This window comes from Balaenoptera acutorostrata, chromosome 20, assembly GCF_949987535.1.
Source record: "Balaenoptera acutorostrata chromosome 20, mBalAcu1.1, whole genome shotgun sequence".
Taxonomy (NCBI): domain Eukaryota; kingdom Metazoa; phylum Chordata; class Mammalia; order Artiodactyla; family Balaenopteridae; genus Balaenoptera; species Balaenoptera acutorostrata.
Genome location: NC_080083.1, coordinates 47,284,720 through 47,307,979, shown reverse-complemented (window position 1 = coordinate 47,307,979; position 23,260 = coordinate 47,284,720). Strand labels below are relative to the sequence as shown.

Genomic DNA, 23,260 nt, shown 5'->3' with positions numbered 1-23,260 from the left:
CCTCCCACCCACATCCCGGATTCTAACGCAGGATCCTGGCTGGACCCGGTGGGTGGGGTGGAAAACGGATGAGAACAGGTCCCAGTGAGCTAGGAAGGAGGGAGGGAGGGAGGGAAGAAGGAAGGAAGGAAGGAAGGAAGGGAGGGAGAAAGGGAGACTCAACTCACCGCTGTCAGAGCCTGCCCCCTGCCCTCCTGCCTCACCCTCCCTTGAGGACGCCCACTCACGGGCTGGCCTAGTTCTGGCTCCCCAGTTGGCTTCTCTCTGCAGGGCAGAGACACCAGCCTCTGGCTCTCCCATCCGGCTGGCTGCTAGCAGGTGCAGAGCCGTGCTGGGCGCCCGGGCCCTGCCCTCAACGGGATAGCTGGCTCGGAGCCTCACCTCCTCGCTAAGGATCTCCTGGCATTCCGAGTAGTTCACGCGGGCGGCCCAGGTGCCATTGGCCAGGCACTCCCGGTAGCCGTTGTCTGGAAAAAGAAGAGAGTCAAAGTGACCCGTGGCTCCTCTCCCGAAGAGTAACTGAGCATCTGTCCGTCCATTCGACTGTCCATCTAGCCGTCCATCTGGGCCAGCACAGGAGCCGGCTTGCTGGGGGGGGAAGGGGCTTTCTTACTACCTCCACCTTCCTGCCTCTTTCTGCCCACTGGCCCCCAATAGAGATACAGTGGTGACCCCCAATGCCTGCCCACGGGGCCATGGCTCTGCCCACCCAGGCTGACACAATCATGCCCACGGGCAGAGGCCTGACCAGCTCACTGGGCTGTTTCCTGCTTCCTTGCAAACCCTTATGTGGGGCAGATTACACGGTGGGCACCCTTCTGAGAAATCTTCCATTCTGGGGTCTCACATGGTAGCAAAAAAGAATGGTGAGTTCTGACGAGTCAATTCTCACTCACGAGGCCGGGCAAGATGTGGACGGGAGTGCGGTGACAGCTTACGTGGCACAATGCAATGACAGGTTTCACACGGTGGGACTCTCCGTGGCGAGGTATCCCGTGGGGGTCTCACATGGCAGTGTCTCACGGGGGTGGGGATCACAGGGCAGCTGTTAGGGAAGGCCACCAGGGTGGCATTTCCCTAGAGCAGGCCTTATGCTGGAGGGCCACGTAGTGGGAGCACCCATGGTGGAGGTCTCTTGGGACAGAAAATGACAGGCGGCAGGAGATGGGAGATGTGCTGGGGGATGTCATGGGAGTGGGTCTCGTGTAGCAAGTATTTCGTTATTAGGATCCGCTCCAACTGGCTCCCAGCCTGGCACGTGGCACTTGGGAAATAAGGCAGGAATGTGGCCCGGGAAGGGGTGGGGGGGTCCAAGCAGTCATCAGCCTGGAAGCCAGAACGTGTCACCTTCTAAGGAGATTGGGAGTTGCCTGTGGTCTGAACTGAGGCCTGGCTTCAGGGCTCTGGGACGCCCTCCTTCCTGCCCACGCCCCGGGGACACCAGGGCCCTGAAACCCAGTAGGGAGGGGTCCAAGGGAGATTCAAATCTGGAGTCTTTGCTTCTTTGCTGGCGGAGGTCACCCTGCTCCACCCCATACCCCTCTCAGGCATCGGTAGCTCTAAATATGTTTCCCGGAGTAAATTCTGGTCCTGACTCCAGGGATCACTGGCTGGGAGAGGCTTGAGCCATTTCCACCGGAGCCCCTCACCTGCTGCAGGCCTTTCCATGGCTCACACTGACCTTCACCTCACATCCCCCCCCCCCCCCCACCAGCAGGGCCGAAGGAGGTTGCGGAAGCTGCTTGGGTCCCAGTCCCTGCGGTGGCAGAGCGCCACGAGAGAGGCAGAACGGGGGCCCCCACTGCGTGAGTGTCATCGGCCAGCTGGCCTCTCAGGACCCTCTCCTCATGTGTAAGAGGAAGGGCTGGACCAGATGATCCCCAAGAGGCCGTCCAGCCTGGGACCTGCCTCTCTGCTGGCAGCACGTCACAAGAGGGAGAGGATGGGGTGGGAGGTGGGTTTGCGGTTGCCTCCGCAGGAAAGGGAGCCCCGGCCTGGCCTCCAGGGCTGCCGGGCTGAGGCCTCCTCTCTAACGCTGCCCCTCGGCCCTTCTGCTGAGAGGCTGCTCTCGCACAGCACACCAGTGGGGAAATGAGGCTAAATGGATTTTTAAAGCTCTGCTCAGCTTCCCTGCCAGAGGACCTGAGTCTCGGCAGAGTTGAGCCCTTGGGCAGAGTTGAAGATGCTGCTGATTCCCTCCTAACTGCTAAATGAGGGATAAGCTACCAGAGGGCTGAGGGCTCAGTGGCTGGGGCTTCGGGGACGCCTGGGGGGACGCACGGAAGCAGGGGAATCCAGTGTGTCTGCCATGGACGGAAGGTGCCTGGGACCAGAGGCTGCTCCAAAATGTCTTCAAAGAAAGGGACTTGGGGTCAGAGATCTGGTGGGAAGGGGCACGAGGGCAGGGGTGGGAGCTGCTGCCTTAAGAGAGGCAGTATACTGTAGTGTTACGAGCTCTCCACCCCGACAGCCTGGGTTCAGATCCTGGCACCAGCCGCTACTAGCTTCGTGTGTGAACCTGGAGGAGTCCCACGACTTCTCAGCTTCCTTATCTGCAAGATAGGAATGATCCTAACCAGGGTTCCTACCTCAATGGTTGAGGGGCATTTCTAGCTGACATGTACGGGGTGCTTGGAGCTCTACCTGGCATGTGATGTGAGCTGTTATTTTTATGTTTTTATTATTATTGTCTTGGAGCTATATTTCTATAACCTTCCATAAGATTCAGAACATGTCCCTTGTCGCTATCATAGGGGGTACTGGCGGGGATTCCAGGAGGCATCCCCTCGGCTCAAGCTCCCCTTTGAATCCCATAGGTGGGGCAGGAGCCTGGAGTCCTTCCCAGGCCGGGTCATCCAGAGGGAGCAGGCTTGCAGGAGGTGATCCTGCAAGAAAACAGGCCCAAGGAGCAGCGAGTCGTTGCCAGGGAGGATGCGGCTTCCTTGTCTTTAATTGCTGAGCTGAGCAGTCCTCCCGGAGATTCATGGGAAAATGGATATTTTGGGAAATGCTTCCCATTCCTTTGAAGATCAGATGCAGTGGGAGGGAGGCCATTAAGGAGAAGGCCTAGAAGTCCTGGCAGCGCCTCATCGGTAAATGAATTAAATAGTGCCTAATGATTAGGTGCAATTCTGCGTTCCCAGTCGCTACTGATTACTCGGGCGTTCCTCATCATTCTGGCGCTGGGGGCACCTGGAAAGGGCAATCTTCCAGCCCCGCCCCCACGTCAAGCGGCCATCAACTCCTCCATCTCCTCTCCTGGGGTCACAGAAGGAGGAGCAAGGGGGCCGAGAGAGCACCTCACCCAAACCTCCCGCCACCCATCCTGCAGGTGGAGAAACTGAGGCCCAGGGAGAGCCAGTGCAGAGGGTTCCTTAACCAGGTACAGGTGGAGGTGGGACTAGAGCCCAAGGCTCCTGGCTTCCACTTATGGCAGGGCTGCCCAATTGAGTTACATGTGCCCAGGCACTAAAGGTTTATTCAGGGCATGTCAAGTCACCTTCAGGGACGAGAGTGGGGGTAGTTCATGGGGAGTGGCCAGGACCAGCTGCAAAGGTAGGCAGGACTGTAGCCAGAGGGGGGACTTGACCATGGGGGCAATGCGGACCCACAGAAGGGCTGACTCCAAGCGAGGGTGTGACAGGGTCAGATGAGAGACTAGGGTTGGAGATTGGGGTACCCTGGACCGGGGCAGCGGCATTGGGGATGGAGGGCAGGGAGGGTCAGACATGAGACTCACTTTGGAGGTGGAATTGACAGGACCTGGTGCACTGCTGAGGGGACTTGCGGGGGGGGGGGTCCTCCTGGAAGCAGCCCCCCAATGCCCCACCAATCACCAGCCCTAATGCTGCCTTTCTCCGGGGAGCTCCAGGGCAGGGCACCCGGCCGGGTGAGGGGAACAGCAGGAGGGCTCTGGTTCCCCAGTTCCAATGCTGCCTCCAAGCCTTGTGACCTTGGGCAGTTTTAGCCTCTTTGCCTGCATTTCCAACTAAAATGGGCCCAAGTTAGAGGCTGGCAGGATACACAAACTCTCCCTTAGGTCATTCTGCCTTTCCTCCTACTTGCATTCTCCCCACACCTCCTCCAGGCTTTCTTCTCCTCCTGGGGTCCAGGGTGCGGTTGCAGACACACGAAGCTGCATGGTCTGGCTGTTCCAGCCTCCCGCCCAGTCCCAACACCTCCCCAGGGCCCTCCCACCCCTCCTTGGCTGTGGCCCCCAACCCGAACCCCATTAATCCAGCTGGTAAAAAAAGAGAGGGGTAGGAGATAGAACTTGGGAGTTCTGAGCTGGACAGAGTCTTAAGAAGCCATGTCGTCCAGGCTTCTCCATCCTCAGATGAGGGGCCAGAGGGCCATTAGAGAGGAAAATTGTGTTAAAGGTCACAATTGGTGTCTGTGGTCACCCTCTGTCACCTCTTGGGGAGGCTCTGAGCTCAGGCCCACCAGACCCCAAGGGCCCACCCAAGGACCCCCCCCCCCCACCCTCCCCTCAGACAGCTCAGGGCCCCTGGCCTGCACCTGTTGCTCTCTTGATAAGCAGGGGTTGTGAGGCATTGACAGGGGAGACCAAATTAATTCTGAGGGTGACAGGTGGCATAGCAAGAAGCTGCAAAGCCTGGAGGTGGAGGCTCAGGGCCCTAGGGGAGCAGGGTGTTTACATGGGGATCAAGTATCTGAATAAACCCTGCCCGGGTCAGTCGTCTCCCACCCCCACCCCACCTGTGGGCCTACATGCAAGGACAAGCCCCCTGCCTACGGATCTAAAACTCTGAGTCCCCCGTCTCGTGGCTGGAGGGCCCTGGATAGGCCTGGTATCCTCTCTGAGCAAAGTTAGGGCTTTCTGATGATGTCTGCCCTACCTCATGGCTCATGCCAACGTTAACCCAGTTTGTCAACTGCAGAAGAAAGTGTCAGACAGACCCGGATGCAAATTCCAGCTTCACCTCTTACCAGCTGCTGACCTTGGGCAACTTCCCTAACCTCTCTGAGCCTCGGAGGCCTTAGTTATATGACATAGTCACATGTGGCATCTTCCAGGGTATTGTGAGTATCGGTAGTAATGAGCAGAATACCCAGCAGAGCACAGAGCTGGCCGTTGGTCAATGGCGGATGTACCCGTGAATGGTATTATTATTATTGTCATTGTCATTATTATTTTCCCCACCTCCAACAAGTCCCAAGCTCTTCCCATCCTGTCCCACCTCCCAGGAGATGGTCTTCCCTCCAAGGGCTCCCTTACTTGTGGTGTTGTAGCGGACACCGTAGAAATAGGCAGGGCAGGGTCGAACCACCAGCTGCCCTGCAGGGCTCTGGGGCCAGCAGGTGCCAATGAGGTCCACGGATGCATTGCACTGCAGTCCTGTGGGCAGAGACGGCTGGTGAGGCAGAGCAACATCCCCACTCCAGTGTCCCACCCCCCCTCCCCACTGGGCCACATTCACAAGCCATCTGGGGACAGGACAGGAGCAATGACCCCAGTGCAGAGATGAGCTCCTTTTCTGCAGAGGAGACACCAGGGAAAGGAATCTGAATTTGACGCTATGGCACTAGGGAGACAATGTGGGTTCCAGAGCAGAGGAGGAACAGAGATGGCTGGAGGTGGTGGTAAAAGTTGAGATCCTGGTTGGCATTTAGAAGAAGGCTGGACGTGCTCCAGGTCCCCTGCTCTGTAGCCTGAGGACACTTCTCTTGGCCCTTTAGTTGGATCGCAGCTCTTAGAATTCACAGCCTGGGACTTTCCTGGTGGCGCAGTGGTTAAGAATCCACCTGCCAATGCAGGGGACATGAGTTCAATCCCTGGTCCGGGAAGATCCCACATGCCGTGGAGCAACTAAGCCCATGCGCCACAACTACTGAGCCTGCGTTCTAGAGCCCGCGAGCCACGACTACTGAGCCTGCATGCCACAACTACTGAAGCCTGCGTGCTCTAGGGCCTGAGTGCCGCAACTGCTGAAGCCTGCGTGCCTAGAGCCCGTGCTCCGCAGCAAGAGAAGCCACCGCAATGAGAAGCCCACGCACTGAAACAAAGAGTAGCCCCTGCTCATCGCAACTAGAGAAAGCCTGCGTGCAGCAATGAAGACCCAACGCAGCCAAAATAATAATAAATAAATAAGTAAATAAGAAAAAGAAAAAACCCACATTTAATATTAAAAAAAAAAAAAAAAAAGAATTCACAGCCTGGAATGGCTCGGAAGAGACCCAGCCAACCCCTGACCCAGTTCCCTCACATGTCTCTAGAACCAAACCACATCTGCTCTGGACCCGCAGGGAGGAACCAGCTAAAGGAAGTTGGCCCACCTTCCAGCTCACCTGATAACCACTTTTACTGAACATTCGTGCTCTGGTCTGTGCTGGGACCTAAGAGAGGACTGACTGAGAAGGGGACCATGGAGAAAAAAGGGAGGGAAACACCACGTGGGGGAGTGGAAAGGAATAAGTAATCTGGAACCCTGGCTTCAGACTGGGCTCTGCTACTAATTTGCTGTGTGACTGTAGGCAAGTCGCTTGCCTTCTCTGGGCCTTAGTGTTTTATCGATAATGAAGTAGTTGGATCTGATCAGAAATTCTTAATCTCAGTCCACTGGAAGCTTTAAGGGTTCATAGAGACTTTGAAATTAAATGAAAATTTTGTTCTATACATGCAATTGGGAAAGGCACCATGGCTTTCATTAGATTCTCAAAGGGGTCTGTGACTCAGAAAAGGATGTAAACAACCGGACTAGAGACAGGGTGTCAAAATCCCCTTCCAAATGTTTGCCCTTAATTAAGAGCTTTTTGGAGTGGAGCATGCGTGTGCGTGCGTGCGTGTGTGTGTGTTGGAGCAGAGCTGAAGCCACAGTAACACTTCTAGGAAGGTGGGGGGGGGGGGCTTTTGGTCTCCAGTGGGTGGGGGCTGGGCTGAGGACAGTCCTGGCATCCCTCCTGACGCTGCCCCTTCTTTCTCTGCCTTTCCATGCCCCTCTCCTCTCAAGGCTGGCACACCAGTCCTGTGGAGACCCAGTGCGTCCATCACGATTGGAGAGGCTAATAACCTGAGACAGGCCATAGAGTGTACAGACAAGCCAGGGAGAGCCACGAGCCAATGAAGGGGTGGCATCTTCAGTCCAGAGCATCAGCAGCTGCCAAGCCCTGGCTGGGGCCCGCCTGCCATCTCCCCCCCCCAGCTTAGCCTGTGCCCAGTCTCTCAGGAAACAGCATTGGGTTAGACTGGCATCCCTTACTTGCTGGATGCAGGGCAGTGCTGAGCAACACTTGTACCAAATGCTGGTTTTTCTTTCTAATCAAAGCTATTCATAGGATGTGTGTGCAAATCTGGGCTCAAGGGGCAAAGGCTTCGAGGCTAAGTGGTTTAATTGAAAGAGAAAGAAATCTGGATTGGGGCTTAATGGACACGAGGAGACGGCCAGCTAGGCAGCAGGGGTGGGCCAAGCCCTGGCACTGTGCCACAGTGGAGCCTCCACGAATGGCATCACAGAGAGGTGATGGGGGTAGGGGAGTGAGGAAATCAGGTTGAGATTTTAATCTGCCATGGGTCATGCCAATCGTGCTGAGCCTGGAGGAGGGGAGAAGCGGAGGCATGTGGCCGTCATGAGGGGGGATAATATTATGGACCGTGCTCTGCTTCTCCAAAGGCCTTCTTCATGTATTTTGTTTGCTCCTCATTCACCCTGCAATGCCATTATTCCCTTTTTTTTTTTTTTAATTTACAGATTCATTATTCCCTTTTTACAGATGAGGAAACTGAGGCCCAGGGAAGTAACTGACTTGCCCAGGGTCATGAGTCAATGAGTGAAGGAACTAAGACTCATAACCAGGTGTTTGGGACTCTAAATCGAGTGTTCTTTCTATTACAGCACATTGCTTGCCAATAAAGGGAGGAGGACAGTCAAAGAGGCAGCAGGGAAAGGAGCAGTATTTATTGAGGGCTGACTGTGTGCCAGGCACCTGCCAGGTGCTTTACATATACCACCTGACTTAATAACTCTCCTCAGTAGGTTGTTCATTCACTCACTCATTCACATTATCTCCTGAGCTAGGCACTGGGAGCATTAAATGGAATGTCACAAGTGGTACCTGGAACTTGCCTAAGGCCCACTCTCAGTGTAGCATCTGCCCTCCCTCCCTGCCCTCTCTCCCCTGCCCTGGAAAGTTCCCCAGAGTCCCTTCTGAAAAGAACAGAGGGCAGGGCAGGACTGGGCACCAACCACAGCCAAGACCAGGCCAGACCCGAGGCAGGGACAGGCTGCTGAGCCGATGGCCCTCCTGGTCAAGGACCAGGTACCAGCTAATGCCCAGAGGCCTGACCCCACCCACGGCTGGTCGGGGATATGCGGGAATGGGCAGGGTAGAGCTTTCTGCCTCTAGTCTGTGGTACAGATTAGGATTCCATACCACCTACTATGGGTGTCACACCATCTGCCAATGGGGGTGCTAATTCTCCCGTTTTACAGATAGGAAAACTGAGGCCGAGCAAATTGCTTATCCTTAGTCACACAGACACTAAGAGGCAGAAGTGGGTTTTGACGCCTGCCCAGGGCTCTTCCCACTGCACCACAGCGGTCCCCAGTCTGGGCAATTGGCCTTCTCAGCATTTGGTTGCACTGGTCTCTGTGCCCTGGGCTCCTCCGGTAGTGCCTCCCTCTCTCCCTTCCTCCCGTCTCTCGGAGCTCACAGAAGGCTGCATGGAGGTGGTGCGGAGGAACACTGCCGCAGACATGACCTTTACATTAAGAGCCCAGAAAATCCTGGAGGGAATGAAAGTCTTTGTGCGAGACGGGAAGAAAGGCAGAGAGAGGCTGCAAGAATGAAGAAGAGAAACTAAATGCAAGCTGTCAGGAAACGACGTTACCCCTCCCTCCGAAAAAAAAGGCCCGCTCACGCTGGCCTGGGCTCCAGAAACTGGGTGGGCGGGGTCCGAGGGAGGGAAGAGCCAAGCAGGGGTGTGGCCAGAGGCACAGGGCCAATCAGGAGCGGCGACCAGGCTACGACGCGCAAATACAGGCTAGGAAGTTCTAAGCGGAATTGGCCTCTTGGTTTTAGGGAGTAGACGGAGAGGAGAGAGGTAGGGAGGGAAAAGAGGAGGAAAGGAAGGGTGGAGGAAGAGGAGCAGGGATCCAGAGGTCGAGGGAAGGGAGGGGGCTGCAGTCTCCGAAGGGGAAGGGTGTACAGGATTTGGGGGGCCGGGGGAAACAACCTTTGTTGAACGCTACTCTGTACCAGGCAATGTGAAGGGCCCTTGATGAAATTCATGCCACCCATTCAATTCACTCCATCACTCTTTGAGGAGAAGAAAAGCAGGGAGGGGACAAGGGGAGAAGGAGAGAGGGGGAGAGAGAGGAAACAGAAGACAAAAGACACTGAGAATAAAACAGGGAGAAGCAGACAGAAAGCCAGGAGAACAAGGTACAGAGAAAAATAATTTCAGAGGTACTGTGGGTGGGGAGGGACTGGATTTCCTAGTTGGGAAGGGGAGAAGGAAGGAAAAGAAGTCCTGGTGTCACTCAGCATGGGGGCTATAAGGACCTAGAGGTCAGGGCTGTTGGCCTGTGATTCTCCAGGTCCCACTGATACAAATGTGCCGTCTCTCCTGCTCTCCTGGGGGATATGTTCCCCCTTGGGTAGCATAGTTCTGGGCTGAGGAGCAGTTTGGACCAGAGTAAACCAGCCTTGCAAATAGCCAGGTAGACTTACCAGCCAGCAGCACGAAGCCTGAGTTACTATTAGGACCCAACTCCTCCCCATGCAGACCCGTCACCAGGATCCCCTCCTGGTCGGTGAAGTAATAGGTGGGGAGAAATAAAGACTTTGCTCTTTATTCAACAAGTTTTACTGACCACCTAAGGAATGTTTTAGGAGCTGAGGATACAGTGCCTGTTCTAGGAGCTGGGGATACGGTAATGAATAAAATAAATGCCCAGCTGTCAGAAATAGAGACACAGATGTAAAGAACAAACGTACGGACACCAAGGGGGGAGAGCGGGGGGTGGTGGCAGGATGAATTGGGAGATTGGGATTGACATATATACACTAATATGTATAAAATAGATAACTAATAGGAACCTGCTGTATAAAAAAAAAAATGCCCTGCTGTCAGTCTACGGGGTTGGGGGTTGGGGTTTTGTGTGCAGACAGACAGACGTACCTGTTAACCAGTGAGAGACGCTATGGAGAAAAAACAAGCAGGGTAAGGAGATAAAGACCGACAGGAGTGCTGTTTTAATTTGGTCCTAATATTTAGGCAGAGACCCAATGGAAGTGAGAGAGGTAAATGTGTGCCTACCTGGGGGAAGAGGGTTCTAGAGGGAACAGCAGCTACAAAGGCCCTCAGGCAGGTGTGTGCTCAGTGTGTCTGAGGTATTAACATTCCTGTCACTTGGTGGCTCACCCCTTCACTCATGGGGCAGCTAGATCCCTTCAGAGTTTTTTCTGCGGCTGGGGGTGGGTGGAGCCAAAAGTAACCCATCAAACTGGTCCTGTATCTTCCTCCTTCCCCACACATGCACAAAGCAGATGCATGGGGGCCAACACTCCAATTGTTCATGGGAGCACCGCAGTCAGCCCGCCCCAGATTCCTGTGAATGGAGGGAAGAGGAGAGAGGAACAGTATGAAGGGCTCCCACCTGCCTCTGAAAAACACCTGCTGAGTCAGAGTCCTGGGGGGAACTGCTTTAATGAACAGAAAAGAACCCTTTGAAGGTGGCCTATTTAAAACTTGTGCACAATTGGGCACTGGTTTCTTCCCCCAAATAGATTGTATAGTTCCCTTCCCATCAGGCTCAGGGTCCAAATGTACTCAGCAGATCTTTCCATAGTAGATAACTTCCAAGGAAGGTTGGAACTGCTTCCTGTCCCCAGTTATGTCGGGTCTCCCATCAGGGGCTTCTGAATGAACTAGGGTAGGTGGGCACGTGGCAGCAGCCCTGCAGCTGGGAAGCCCATCCCCCTGTTTGGTTTAAGCCCAGGAGGGAGACTCAGCCAAGGCTGCCCAGAGGGGCAGCCAAGTGGCCCAAGGGCAGTCTCTGAAACACACCTGCTTGCTCATTCCAGGAAGGTGCTGCTGGGATGAACGGGCAGGGGCTCTGCCTGTGTCACCTGGCATGGAGAGGCCAGGCAGAGAGCCCTGCTCTTTGCTCGGCCACTTTGTCATTGGACTGTCTTCTCCTTGGCTGGGCAGAATAGGAAGATGCCTTTGTAGGGTGTGTGATTGATTCATCAGGACATGTGGGTGGGAGCCTCCTGTCCTGTGGGTCTATGGGCTCTTCAGTTTTGCACCTAGCACAGTCTCAGGTACATAGTAGGTTCTGAGGAATACTGGGAGCTGTGCGTAAACCCAGTATAGGTATGGGAAACTGCAGGCACGTCTCTGCACCCCTGGGGGACTGACCATAGTGGGCCCTGGGTACTGCGACTTTCCAGGTGACCACATACATGGTGGCGGGAAAGTCCAGAATCAGGCCATTTGATGCAAATCTTGGGGCTACTGCTTAGTAACCACGTGTACTTGAGCAAATTACGTAACGTCTCTGAGCTGTAGGTTTCTCTTCTGTAAGACGATGATAAAAATAATTCCTAACAGTATTGTTTGATGACTGAATGAGATTAAAGCACTTAGAATGGTGTCTAACATACAATAGGCACTAAGTAAACATTGGTTGTTATTATTAGTTGTTACATTAATTATTATTATCATTCATGACCTCAAGACAGGAGATGACCCGGGGTCCTTGTCAGTGCTATGATTCCACTTATCTCTGATGTCATGGGTCAATAATTCTATTACTTTCTGGCACCGTCATATTCACGCCATGATTTTATGAGTTGCCAAGTCTGTGATCTGCCACATGATGGAGCATCAGCCCTGGGGACCCACCTTCTCCCTGCTCCTGGCATGGGAGAGGCCCCCCAAAGGCCCCAGCTCAGTGCCAGCCACCCCGGCCAGACGCCCATCCATCTGTCTCAGTCCCTCCACCCCACCCTCACCATCTGTCTCTACCAGTGCCCATCAGTCTGGGTAGGTCTTAGCGTCGGAAGACAAATAGCCCATTTTCAGAGGCTGCTGTGGAGGGTGATGGATTGTGTGCCCTGAAGCCAGGCAGGCTGGGCTGGGCTGGGCTGGGCTGGGGGTAGGGGCACAGAGTACAAATCATTGGGAAATGAACGACATTCATCACGGCCTGCTGCCTCCAAGGACAGGTGACACCTTCGTGAGCTCAGGGATGTCACTGCGCAGGAGTACAATAAGCAAGTTAGTGGAGACTGACCTGGCCGCCGTGCAAGGGGCTGGGATCGGGGGGAGCTTCTTCTCGGGCCAGGCCTCCGAGCAGGTCTCTTCCCTCCCAGTCTTCCTCCAGACTCTTGCTCAAGAACTTTCCATTCCTCATGGCCCAGCCTAGCCAACTTTGCAGCCAGATGCTCTGGGCTCCCAGTACCTCCCCAGGCTTACTGCTCTTCCCTCCTGACCCCTCCCCTGTTCTTCCACCAAACCCACCTGCTAGTCTTCAGTCAACTCTAGCTTCGGCTCAGAGCATTGGCTCTTCTCTGCCAGTCCCTGCTCAGTCTCTCAGAGACTCACCTTGAAACCTCTTCCTTCAGGAAGCCTTCCTGGATTCACACCACCCTGATCTAACCTCCCTGCCATCTCCATTGTCGTGAGCAATTCATGGCAAGTGCCTGCCCCTCATTCCAGCTACACAGTAAGCACTTTTAAAAGCCTGCTCTTACCAACAATAATAAATAATACTCGGTAGTGGTATGGCACTCTACAGTTTGTGAAATATTGCCATTAAACATAGTGCATTTAATCATAACAGATCCTTGAGGCAGGTGTCAGCCCTCCCACCCTACTCTATAACTGCAAAGTGAGGCTCAAGGGAGTCAAAGGCATGCTCATCCCTGTGGCTATCAGTGGGGGCCCCTAGGGCAGACAGGACAAGACTGAGCGCCACTATGAGCATGGGAACCCAGTCGGTGCTCCAGGTCTGGTGCTCATTCTCTCGCCCCCCAAACCCCACCCTAGTGAGGGAACAGCAGGCCGGGGGGCAGTTGCCTGGAGCTGTGGAAGCCTCCTCTCCCCGCAGGCCCAGGTTCAGAAACTCCCTGCTTCCCTGCTAGCACGTGGTGACCATTTCTCCAACAGCGCGGGCCTTGCGCCTCATAGCACATGTGTTTATGAACTTGACTCCCGTACCAGACTGTGAGCTCCTCTTTGTTCTCCCAGGGAACATGGGGCCCGGAGCACAGTAGGTGCTCAGTTAATGAGTTGGATTGAATCAAGGAGAGAGACCTGCAGAGGAAAATGAATCACCAAAGAACAAGCCTCCCAAAGACCCTCAGGTGCACCTCTCCACCTGGGCAGCGGCATCCCCAGGACCCCGGTTAAAGGGACCAGGATGAGGGTTCAAGGACCACACCCCAAATTAGAAAAGGCATGGCCTCAGGAGCCCAAAAACCGAATTCTCCCATGCCTCAGTGTCCTCATCTGTACAAATATCGCATCTTAAACTCTTGTGAGGATGAAATAAGATTATTATACAAAAGCACTTTGTAAATGGTGAAGTTATACAAGTATTAGTAATATGTGCAGTTAAGCAGTATTTTCCATCGAGGAGGGGTAGAGCACGGTGGTAAAGAACGTATCTGGAAGCCAGGCTTCCTGGGCTCAAATCAGCTCCAGCACTTACTAGTTCTGCTCTGTGCCTCAGTTTCCTTATGCGTAAAAGGAGGATAACAGCACCTGCCTCAGGAGGTCGTTGTAAAAACTGGGTGAATATACAGGTGGTCGTCGACTTACGATGGTTCGACTTTGATAATTTTTCGACTTTACGATGGCTTGACAGCAATATGCATTCTGTACAAACCACACTTCAGATTTTGAATTTTGACCTTTTCCCAGGCTAGTAACATGTGGTACAATCCTCCCTCGTGATGCTGGGCAGTGGCGGCAGCAGCAACTCCCAGTCAGCCACGCGATCATGAGAGTAAACCACTGACACACTGACAACCAACCTGTACCCAGACGACCATTCCGTTTTTCACTTTCAGTACGGTATTCAATAAATTACAAGAGATATTCAACACTGTTATAAAATAGGCTTTGTGTTAGATGATTTTGCCCGACTGTAGCTAATGTAAGTGTTCTGAGCATTTCAAAGTAGGCTAGTCTACGCTATGCTGATCGGTAGGTTAGGTGTATTCAATGAATTTTTGACTTAACGATATTTTCAATTTATGATAAGTTTATCTGGACGTAACCCCATTGTAAGTCAAGGAAGAGCTGTATCTCAAATACCTCGGACAGTGCCCCACACAGAGCGCCCTACATATTATGCTTCAGGCATTTTTAGCAGCAGCAAACAGCAGGCTCTCTTCCTCTCTGATGCCTGAGTCACAGCCCAGCCCTCCGCTCTGCTGGTTCTCACAGCTGCAAGGACTGGGGCGACTTCCCCTGTTGTCCAGCCCAAAGCAGGGCAGATAACTACTTGGCACACTTGCCCCAAAAGCCCCTCTGTGCCCCCGGCTGATGCTGTCACCTAATCGCAGCTCTCTTTCCCACCACACTCACACCCAACTTCAGGATCCTCCTCAACACAGCACTCCGTGGATAGATGATGGATTGCTTGGAGCCCCAGAGGGGAAATCTCTCTGCTGTTCCTGCCCCAGGGCATGGATGGCTCTGTGTGCAGCCTCTGGGAGCCCTGGGGGTTGGGGAGGGGTGTGGGGACCTGGAATCTTGCAGGAGGCAGATGGGGGTGCTCACCAGAGATGTTGCCAGCCAGGGACACGCTCTCGCAGTGCTGGTCCTGGAGGGAGGCGGAGATGGAGTGCAGCCCCAGGAGGAGAAGGGCCTGTGGGCACAGGGAGGTGAGGGACACAGTTAGACTGTGTCATGAGCGGTCTGGCCTGGAGCTTCCTGCTGCCCCTCTTGTGCCCTTCATACACGTCTCATCCCAGACACACCCACCTCCCCCACCGGCCCAGCCTCCCTGCCCTCCTCCTCCGCCGTGTCCTCTCTGCCTACAAGGTCTGGGGCTGCCCTGCTCTCTGAGGGGCCTGAAAGGGAGGCAGGTGACAGCAGGAGCCCAGGTTCCCAGGACAGAGGGGAACTTTCTCCCTGAGGGCTGGGGGCCTCCAGAGAGGCTCTGCCTGAGCAAGCCACCTCCATCCTCACGGGGTCTCAAGGGTGGCACAGGCGTGTCCCGACACACCCACACCCACACCCTCCCACCTGCCCCCCCCCCCCCGAGCACCCCCCCTGCCGCATGGGCTCACAGAAGACCCCCATTAGTGAGCCTCCCTCCCTCCCCAGCTGCAGGAGCTCAGGACCTGTGGTTTAATGAGCTGCCTCCCGGGCCCTCATCCCCGTCCAGCTAATTACTGGTCACTACAACTTGTGCCTCACCATTTACCAAGCCATTTTATATCTGCGATGGTACTTCATTCTCTGTGGGGCCGGCTGGCGTGGCCGTCCCTGATGAGGAAGCTGAGGCCCAGAGAGGTGAAGGGATGAATGTGTCTGGAAAGATGCCTGCCCTAATCCAGGGAGAATCTTTGCCTTTTACCCTCCCTGGGGACTCTGTCACTCTGATTCCAAAATTTCAGCCCACTTGGGGAGAGTAGGATGGGTCCCACACCTAGAGGGCTGCCCCCTTCTTCAACTAACACCCGCACATAATCATTGTGTCCCCTCCCTTAAGGTCAACACCTTCCCTGTGGATTTAGAGTCAAAAGAGACCTGGCATCCAGCCCCAGTTTCACTGTGCTGCCATGGGCAGGTTACTTGACCTCTCTGTGCCTCGATGTCCTCACCTGTAAAGACGGGTGTACTAGCCCCCCCACCACCACTCCGCCAGGCTTACAGGACGCAGTGTATGTAGAAGTCCTCTGTGAGCAGCACAGCTTGATACAAGACAGGAGGGATTTTGTTTTGTTCATTGCATTCTAATTTGCTGAATACATTAACAAGTTACATTGTGTTTAAGGTCTACAACAGGCATTCAATAGGTCACGCTGATTGATTTGAACTTGGTGATTCTTATTTAGTCACGAGTTGGAGGCGAGGTGATTGTTTCCCTTGGGATTTGATTTGTGAAGGACTAAGGAGCGTGTGGGGGGTTCGGGTAGTGGAGGGTTGTAACCAGCGCCCCCCTCCAGTTGTCAGGACCTGAGAGCCCAAGGACCAGCAGAGCCCTGTCTCCCTGACCTCATGGGAGGCTGCTCTCCGCATCACCACCCCTGTTCCTCTGCTCCTCCTTCCTGGGGTCCCCTCCCTGGGATCGTCTCCTCTCCTCCCCCCGCCCCCCAACCTGCCAGGGTGTCTCAGCACCAGCCCATTTCCAAACAGTTCTGCAAAATTCACTGCAGAACTTCAGACAGGGACACTTCGATCTGGAAGCAGCCTTAGCCATTTCACAGGGGAAAATGAGCTCGTGAGAGAGGTAGGGACTCATCCGAGTCCCACGTGAGCAAGTTTCTAATTTAGAGTAGAGCCAGGGTGGTGGCCAACACGAGCAGCACACATTCGCAGCCCTCATTTGCAGACCTCACTCGCAGGGCCAGGACTAGGGTGAGGAGACCAAGGCATTCACCTCCAGTGCAAAATTTAAGTGGGGGTGGGGGGGCACCAGAAAACTTAGTAGTCAAGATACATAATATTTTAACGCAGTATTTTTTTTAAACTCTAAATTAATGCAAAAAATTCCATAATGAACAACATATCAAAAGCTTTTTTTAAAAAGGCAGGATCACTAACAGTGCTGGGCCATGCTGGAGCCTCGGGTAAAAGGAAAAATCAGTAATAATATTAAAATATGATTTATCTTGATACTGCACTTTGGGGCAGCTCTTTAAATTCCACGCTTGAGAAAAATGCCTCACTTGCCTCACCCAAGTCCTGGCCTTGTTGCTCCCATACCTTCTTCCCAAACTGGCCTCCACCCTGCGCCCCAGACCCTCACAACCTGTGCCACCCACCCGCCCACTCCCGCCATCTGATGACAAAGACAGACCCTGCTCCCCGCTCTCCCACCCAAGATGGAATCAAATGCTCCCCACTCCTGGTCAGGACCTGTTCCACCCACACCTCCGGTAGGAAGCCCCCCCTTGACCCTGATGATTCCCCCACGTTGTCCCCTCAGTGCTGTGCCTGAGTCCGCAGTGGGTTTGTTTATTCCCTCGCTGGTACACTCCTCCTGTCACATCATAGGGGTCTTTATGCTCTTACTGGGCCAAGCTCCATGCTCCGAGGCAACCCCCTGCCCCGGCCCTGTACCCCCATCCCGTGCCCAGCGCTTGGCCTCAGCCAACGGCGCTGGGGTCAGCTAACTTGCTCCTGGGACTTGGGAGTGATTAGAACAAACTCATTCATCTCTCTGGCCCCAAGGAACTTCCAATACTTTATTAATCACTAATTAAACTTCACTGTCCCCAGAGAGATGGCGAAATATCTTTACCCTCCTTTTCCACTTCAAAACGCAGAAGCGGAGAGAGGAGGAAGCCACCAGGCCCGCCAGTGGCTCTTGCATGCCAAGCGGAGAGCTGTGTCCTCGCTGACAGACCTGCTGCTCGGCTTGGCGCAGTCAGCAGGGACCCAGCTCTGAGCTGTCCCCAGAGAGGGCCGCTCAGCTGGTATGGCCAGAGGCCTCTTCTAGAAGGGGACTAGAGATCCCCACCCCCGGCTTGTCACCCACCCCTGCCTCTGCCACCTCCCAACACAGACACACGTGTACACACACACAGCGTGGAAATGGGGCTCCCAGAGCCAGCTCAGTCACAGGTAAATTAAAGAAACCGGTAACACCCTATGTGAAAATATCAGCCCTGCTGCCTGGCATTCCACCGCTATCCTTCTAAGCCTGAAGCTGTGCTTTGTGTTTCGGTCTTTCAGATCCTCCTTGAAAGCACACCACGTTTTATTCACACTGAATTACTTATTGCTTCCCCAGCACGTAGGCTCCTGCTGGTGTCTGCACACTTTTGCCCCCTCCTCACCCTGGCCCACCTGGTGAAGTCTGCAGTCCTCAAACGCCAGGTCCAGAGCCCCTCCCTGAGGCAGCATCTTCCCCAACCCTCCAAAGCAAAGCAACTCGGTCCCCCGTCAATGTGCCCAGGTCCCCTCCGTACATGCACTAGACCCTGGCAATCAGAGAACTCAGACTAGTCCCAAATGCATGGAATTGCACAATGCACTTCTACCCCAGGGTTCTAATTAGATGGCAAATACACCAGCCAGAAGGTCTTAGCCTCGCATCTTAATGTCCTGGGGTTCACAGAGGAGCAGGGAGAGTCCAGATTCATCATGAATCCAAAGCAAATGCCACGGGATGAAGCCTGTCCTTGGCTGGCTAACTGTAACCCTGACCCTTACCTCTCCTTGGATGTGCTGGTTCACAAAGTCATTTTCTCCCAATAGAGGGCCTGTTTTGCACTATGCAAAGAAAAACGTTTCTTACAATTCCCAAACCAATCTCTCCTCTCAGGAAATGTTGGCTCTGTACAGAATCTGGGCCTGTGCCACCTCTGGCTCTGCGGAAGGGTTTGTCAAGGCTCCTGGCTCATTCCTGAATCACAGTTTCATGAAAAGTCCAGAGTTTTCCTGTGTATTTCCTTCCACCATACGTTGATCTCCTCTTCAACGTTCACTAGTTTTCCAACTGCACCAACAGGAGAGTATTGCACTGTAGAGACAGGCCCCTGAAGTTTCAAGGATGCTGTGTTCTGCTAAAGCTGTGAATTCTTCTTTTTCTTTTTTTTTTTTTTTTAGATGTAACTTTATTTATTTATTTATTTATTTTTGGGTGTGTTGGGTCTTCGTTTCTGTGCGAGGGCTTTCTCTAGTTGTGGCAAGCGGGGGCCACTCTTCATCGCGGTGCGCGGGCCTCTCACTGTCGCGGCCTCTTGTTGCGGAGCACAGGCTCCAGACGCGCAGGCTCAGTAGTTGTGGCTCACGGGCCCATTTGCTCCGCGGCATGTGGGATCTTCCCAGACCAGGGCTCGAACCCGTGTCCCCTGCATTGGCAGGCAGATTCTCAACCACTGCGCCACCAGGGAAGCCCTAAAGCTGTGAATTCTTAATCTGGTGTCGACAAACACACGAGGCAGGGGAGGGGATGAAACCCTGTAATTAAATGCAGAATGTTGCGTGTAATGCTGACCATTTTCCTGGGGAGCGTGAAGAGCTTCCTTCACTCTGTGGTGAGGTCTAGCACTCCAAAAAATATGGCTGGAGCATGTGGTGAGTAGGGTCACATCAGACGCCTGGGCTTCACCAAACTGGACATGTCATCCTCTCTCAAAGTAAACCAGAAGTGGTTTTGATCTAAGAATCGCCCCTTCCTTGGACCCCTCTGTCATCAGCCTTAGCCGCTGGCTCTCCTTTCAGAACCGTTTTTGACAAACCAAGCTCTCAGGACTTCGTGAGGTGGAGAGAAAACCAAAACGGGACTGAGGATCTGAAGCTGGCAGGCGCTAGGCTCACTCACGAGGTAGATCCTCACTTCTGTGTGCCAGCCTGGCAGCCCCGAGGCCCCCAAATAAAACCCGCGCCTCAGCTGCAAATCTCTCCATTTGCCAAAGAGCCAAAGCTGGGATGTTAAATCTGAGAAGGCCAAGGGCATGCTGTGGCTCGATCACAGCATCACATGAACCGACCATCCTAGGACCCAGGGGTCCCTGACACGGAAGGGGCACTGTGCTGCGGAAAGCAGACAAAGTTCCATGCTCCCCATTTTACAGGGGTTTTATAGTTGAGGTGCCCAAGGTCACAGAACTGTTTTTAGCAGCTGAGTGGAGACTAGGGCCCAGTAAGCAGGCGATCAGGTCTGTCTTTCAAGTGGATGAAGGATGGAGGGGGATAGATCAGGACAGGGCATGGGAAGAAGCGATGGGCAGAGGAGAGGGAAGGGCGCAGGAGCCGTGGAGAGGGCAGGGTGGGCGGGCCGGAGTCTGACAGCTGCCTGCTCCAGGCTGCTCCAGCTGCTGTACCTGCCCCCACCCCCCGGCCAGCACACGGCGTGGCTAGAATTGAAGCTGCCATCCCAATTCCCAGTGTGACTTTGGCATAAAGGTTAATCACACCCAGAAAATGCTTATTAGAGTCCATAAATAACTATGTTGCTGAAGCTCAGTTTGGTCTTTAAGGCACAAAAGTGCAATTTCCTTTGATGGGATGGTTTGGTAATTAACCTTTCAGCAAGAATCCTGAAGGGCCACTGGAGGCACCAGGGGCCGCGCTCACCTCCCCAAATTCATGAGGAGCAAGGAGATGGGGGCCTGCCTTCCCTCCCTTACACAACAACTTCTGATGCTCAGCCTGGGAGAGCCCTCAGAGGCCCCAAGAAAACCTTCCCTAGGAGCCAGGGACTGAGCTGGCCCTTGGGCAGAACCACAGCTGCAGCATTTGCGAGCGATCTTTCAGCAGGATTCCTCCCACTTCTGTTGAGTTCTGAGCCCAATCCTGCTACTACTAACTGTGCGACTTTGGGCGAGTCACCTGGCCCCTCTGGGCAACGTGCTCTTTCTTTCCTGCATCACAGGGATGCAGGTCACCTGGGGAGGGAGGAGAAAAGGAGGAAGATGCTTTCTGAAATTTAAAGTCTGCTAGAAGTGCCCATGGGGTCACTATCATGACTTGGTCACTCTGGGCCCTTGAATCTTCCTTAGTTACTGAGAGGGTTGGATTAGAGCAGGCTGGTCCTGGTGTTCCTTCCAGGCCCTGGAGAGTGGGGCTGCAGCAGGACCAGGGCCTTCTCCTTCACTCAGTCAGACTGTTCTGCCTTCTCTGTAAGCTTTCCTTTGAAAAGGGATTTTTCAGCTTAGAAGGAAAGTTGTTTTGATTTTTGTCTCTTGTTTTTTTAAACCACCAGATTAAGTGATCTCACTGAGCCCCTTGCTGAACTGGGATTCTACATTCAAGGAGTCCAGGACTCCTTGATTTGGAAAAAAGGAAAGGAATTCAGAAGAGGCAGGGAAGGACACACAGACACACACACACACATACACACACACACACACTAAGAGGAGAATGGCAAGGCAAGGTGTTGGTGAGCACAGGGGGACCATGGGATTACAGGAGGGCTCAGCACAAGGTGATGGTGTGGGCAGGCTTCCTGGGGGAGGTGAGTTTGAGAATGGCAGAGTGGGCACAGACTGTGAGAAGGAGGGAGAGGGCTTTCCAGGCAAGGGGAGGGTCCTGAGCTTGAGGAGGCTGGACAGGCCATCTGTGGAAGGGCCCAGACACCGGGCTGCGATGGATCCTTCAGGCCTGGAGTGCCAAGGTGGATTCCTGAGCATCAGCTTGTCGTAGCTGGTCAGTTTCATCATTTGTAGGTATGGAAACAGGCCCAGAGAGGGGAAGTGAGACCTCAGAGGCACCGGCTCAGTGGAGGCTCTTCAGTAGCTGGGCGTGAACCTGAGCCTGGCTGCCTTCCCTGGCCCAGGAGACTGTGGCAGATCCTGACTTGGAGCACAGAGAGGCCTCCCAACTCCCCAGTGAAGCCGAGATTGCAACCCTCCCTGGGAGGCAAGACCCCCAGTGGACACTGCCGTCTGCTGGCCGAGGAAGGAAGGCCCACTCCTCTTGGGTCCTGGGGTCCCCTGGCTCCACAACCCGAATATCTGACCATTCTGAGTCTGCTTTTCTCTGGGCTGTGGCTTTCTTTCCCAGCTTTATTGAGATGTAATTGACGTATAACATTGTGTAAGTTTAAGGTGTACAACATAATGATTTGATATATGTATATATCGCAAAAAGATCTCCACAATAAGATTAGTTAAAACATCCATCATCTCACGTAATTACAATTGTGTGTGTGTGTGTGTGTGTGTGTGTGTGTGTGTCGGGAACTATTAAGATCTACTCTCTTTGTAAGTTTCAAATATATAACACAGTATCGTTAACTATAGTCACCATGCTGTCCATCATACCCGCAGAATGTATTCATTCATAATTGGAAGTTTGTACCTTTGACCACCTTCACCCATTCCCACACCTCGCTCCACTCCTGGCGATCACCAATCTGTTTTGTTTCTCTGAGTTCGACTTTTTTAGATTCCACATATAAGTGACATCATATGATATTTGTCTTTCTCTGTCTCACTTATTTCACTCAGCATAATGCCCTCAAGGTTCAACCATGTTGTCACACATGGCAGGATTTCCTTTCCTTTTATGGCAGAATAATATTCCATTGTATGGATTGACATGTATACACTATTGATACTATGTATAAAATAGATAACCAATGAGAACCTACTGTACAGCACAGGGAACTCTACTCAGTGCTCTGTGGTGACCTAAATGGGAAGGAAATCCAAAAAAAGAGGGCATATATGTATACGCATAGCTGATTCACTTTGCTGCACAGTAGAAACTAACACAACATTTTAAAGCAACTATACTCCAATAAAAATTTTAAAAAAACCCTCTGTTGTATGTATATACCACATTTTCTTTATCTATTCATCCATTTATAGATACTTAGGTTGTTTCCACATCTTGGCTATTGTATACAATGCTGCAATGAACATGGGGATACAGATATCTCTTCAAGATAATGATCTCATTTCCTTTGGATACATACCCAGAAGTGGAATTGCTGTTATCATATGGCAGTCTATTTTTAACTTTTTGAGGAAACTCCATACTACTTTCCACAGTGGCTGCACCAATTTACATTCCCACCACCTTTTCTCCGCATCCTCCCTGGCACTTATCTCGGCTTTTTTATAATAACCATTCTAACAGATGTGAGGTGAAATCTTATTGTGTTTTTTATTTGCATTTCCCAGATTTAATTGGATTATTTGTGGGGCTTGTTTTTGTTTTTTTGGGTTTTTTTTACTATTGAGTTGTATGAGTTCCTTATATAGTTTGGATAGTGACCCTTTATCAGAGATGAGGTTTCCAAGGTATAGCCTGTTTTAAGCAAAGCCAAGAGAAAGAAAATCTAAATATGAAAAAGAAGAGGGATCATAAATCAAGATTTCTTTAGAAAGCTGGCTCCCCGTTGGATTTAAAAATTAGGATCTGATTTGCAGAAATAAAACATATGCGCAATCAACTCTTCTGAAACCTGTGTGCCTACAGGGGATATATCTGTAGTGACGGAATGACAATACAGGGAAGGTACAGAGCCCACATGCAATTGTGCAATTTCTGCCCTGCACAGAGGTGCCAAGTGGAGAGGTCTCTGGGGGCTAGAATTGCAGGCTGTGCATCAGCAGAGCCAGGACCCTCGGGTGGGGGGTGCGTTTTCTAATCCATGAA

General features: G+C 52.9%; 1 protein-coding gene across 3 annotated transcripts in view; it reads right to left on the bottom strand.

Annotated features, from left to right (window-relative positions):
* The window catches only part of CRHR1 (corticotropin releasing hormone receptor 1), a 50,204-nt gene that overhangs the window by 12,473 nt on the left and 14,471 nt on the right, over positions 1 to 23,260 (bottom strand). For 2 of the 3 annotated variants that reach the window (XM_028164917.2, XM_007175845.3), the window contains exons 2-4: positions 14,756 to 14,843; positions 5,240 to 5,359; positions 382 to 467 (exon numbers count right to left, since the gene is read on the bottom strand). In XM_028164917.2, coding sequence (XP_028020718.1) covers positions 382 to 467; positions 5,240 to 5,359; positions 14,756 to 14,843 — 294 coding nt within the window. Of the gene's footprint in view, positions 1 to 381; positions 468 to 5,239; positions 5,360 to 10,141; positions 10,162 to 14,755; positions 14,844 to 23,260 lie in introns of those variants that run through there. The other variant, XM_028164918.2, reaches the window with a different exon arrangement.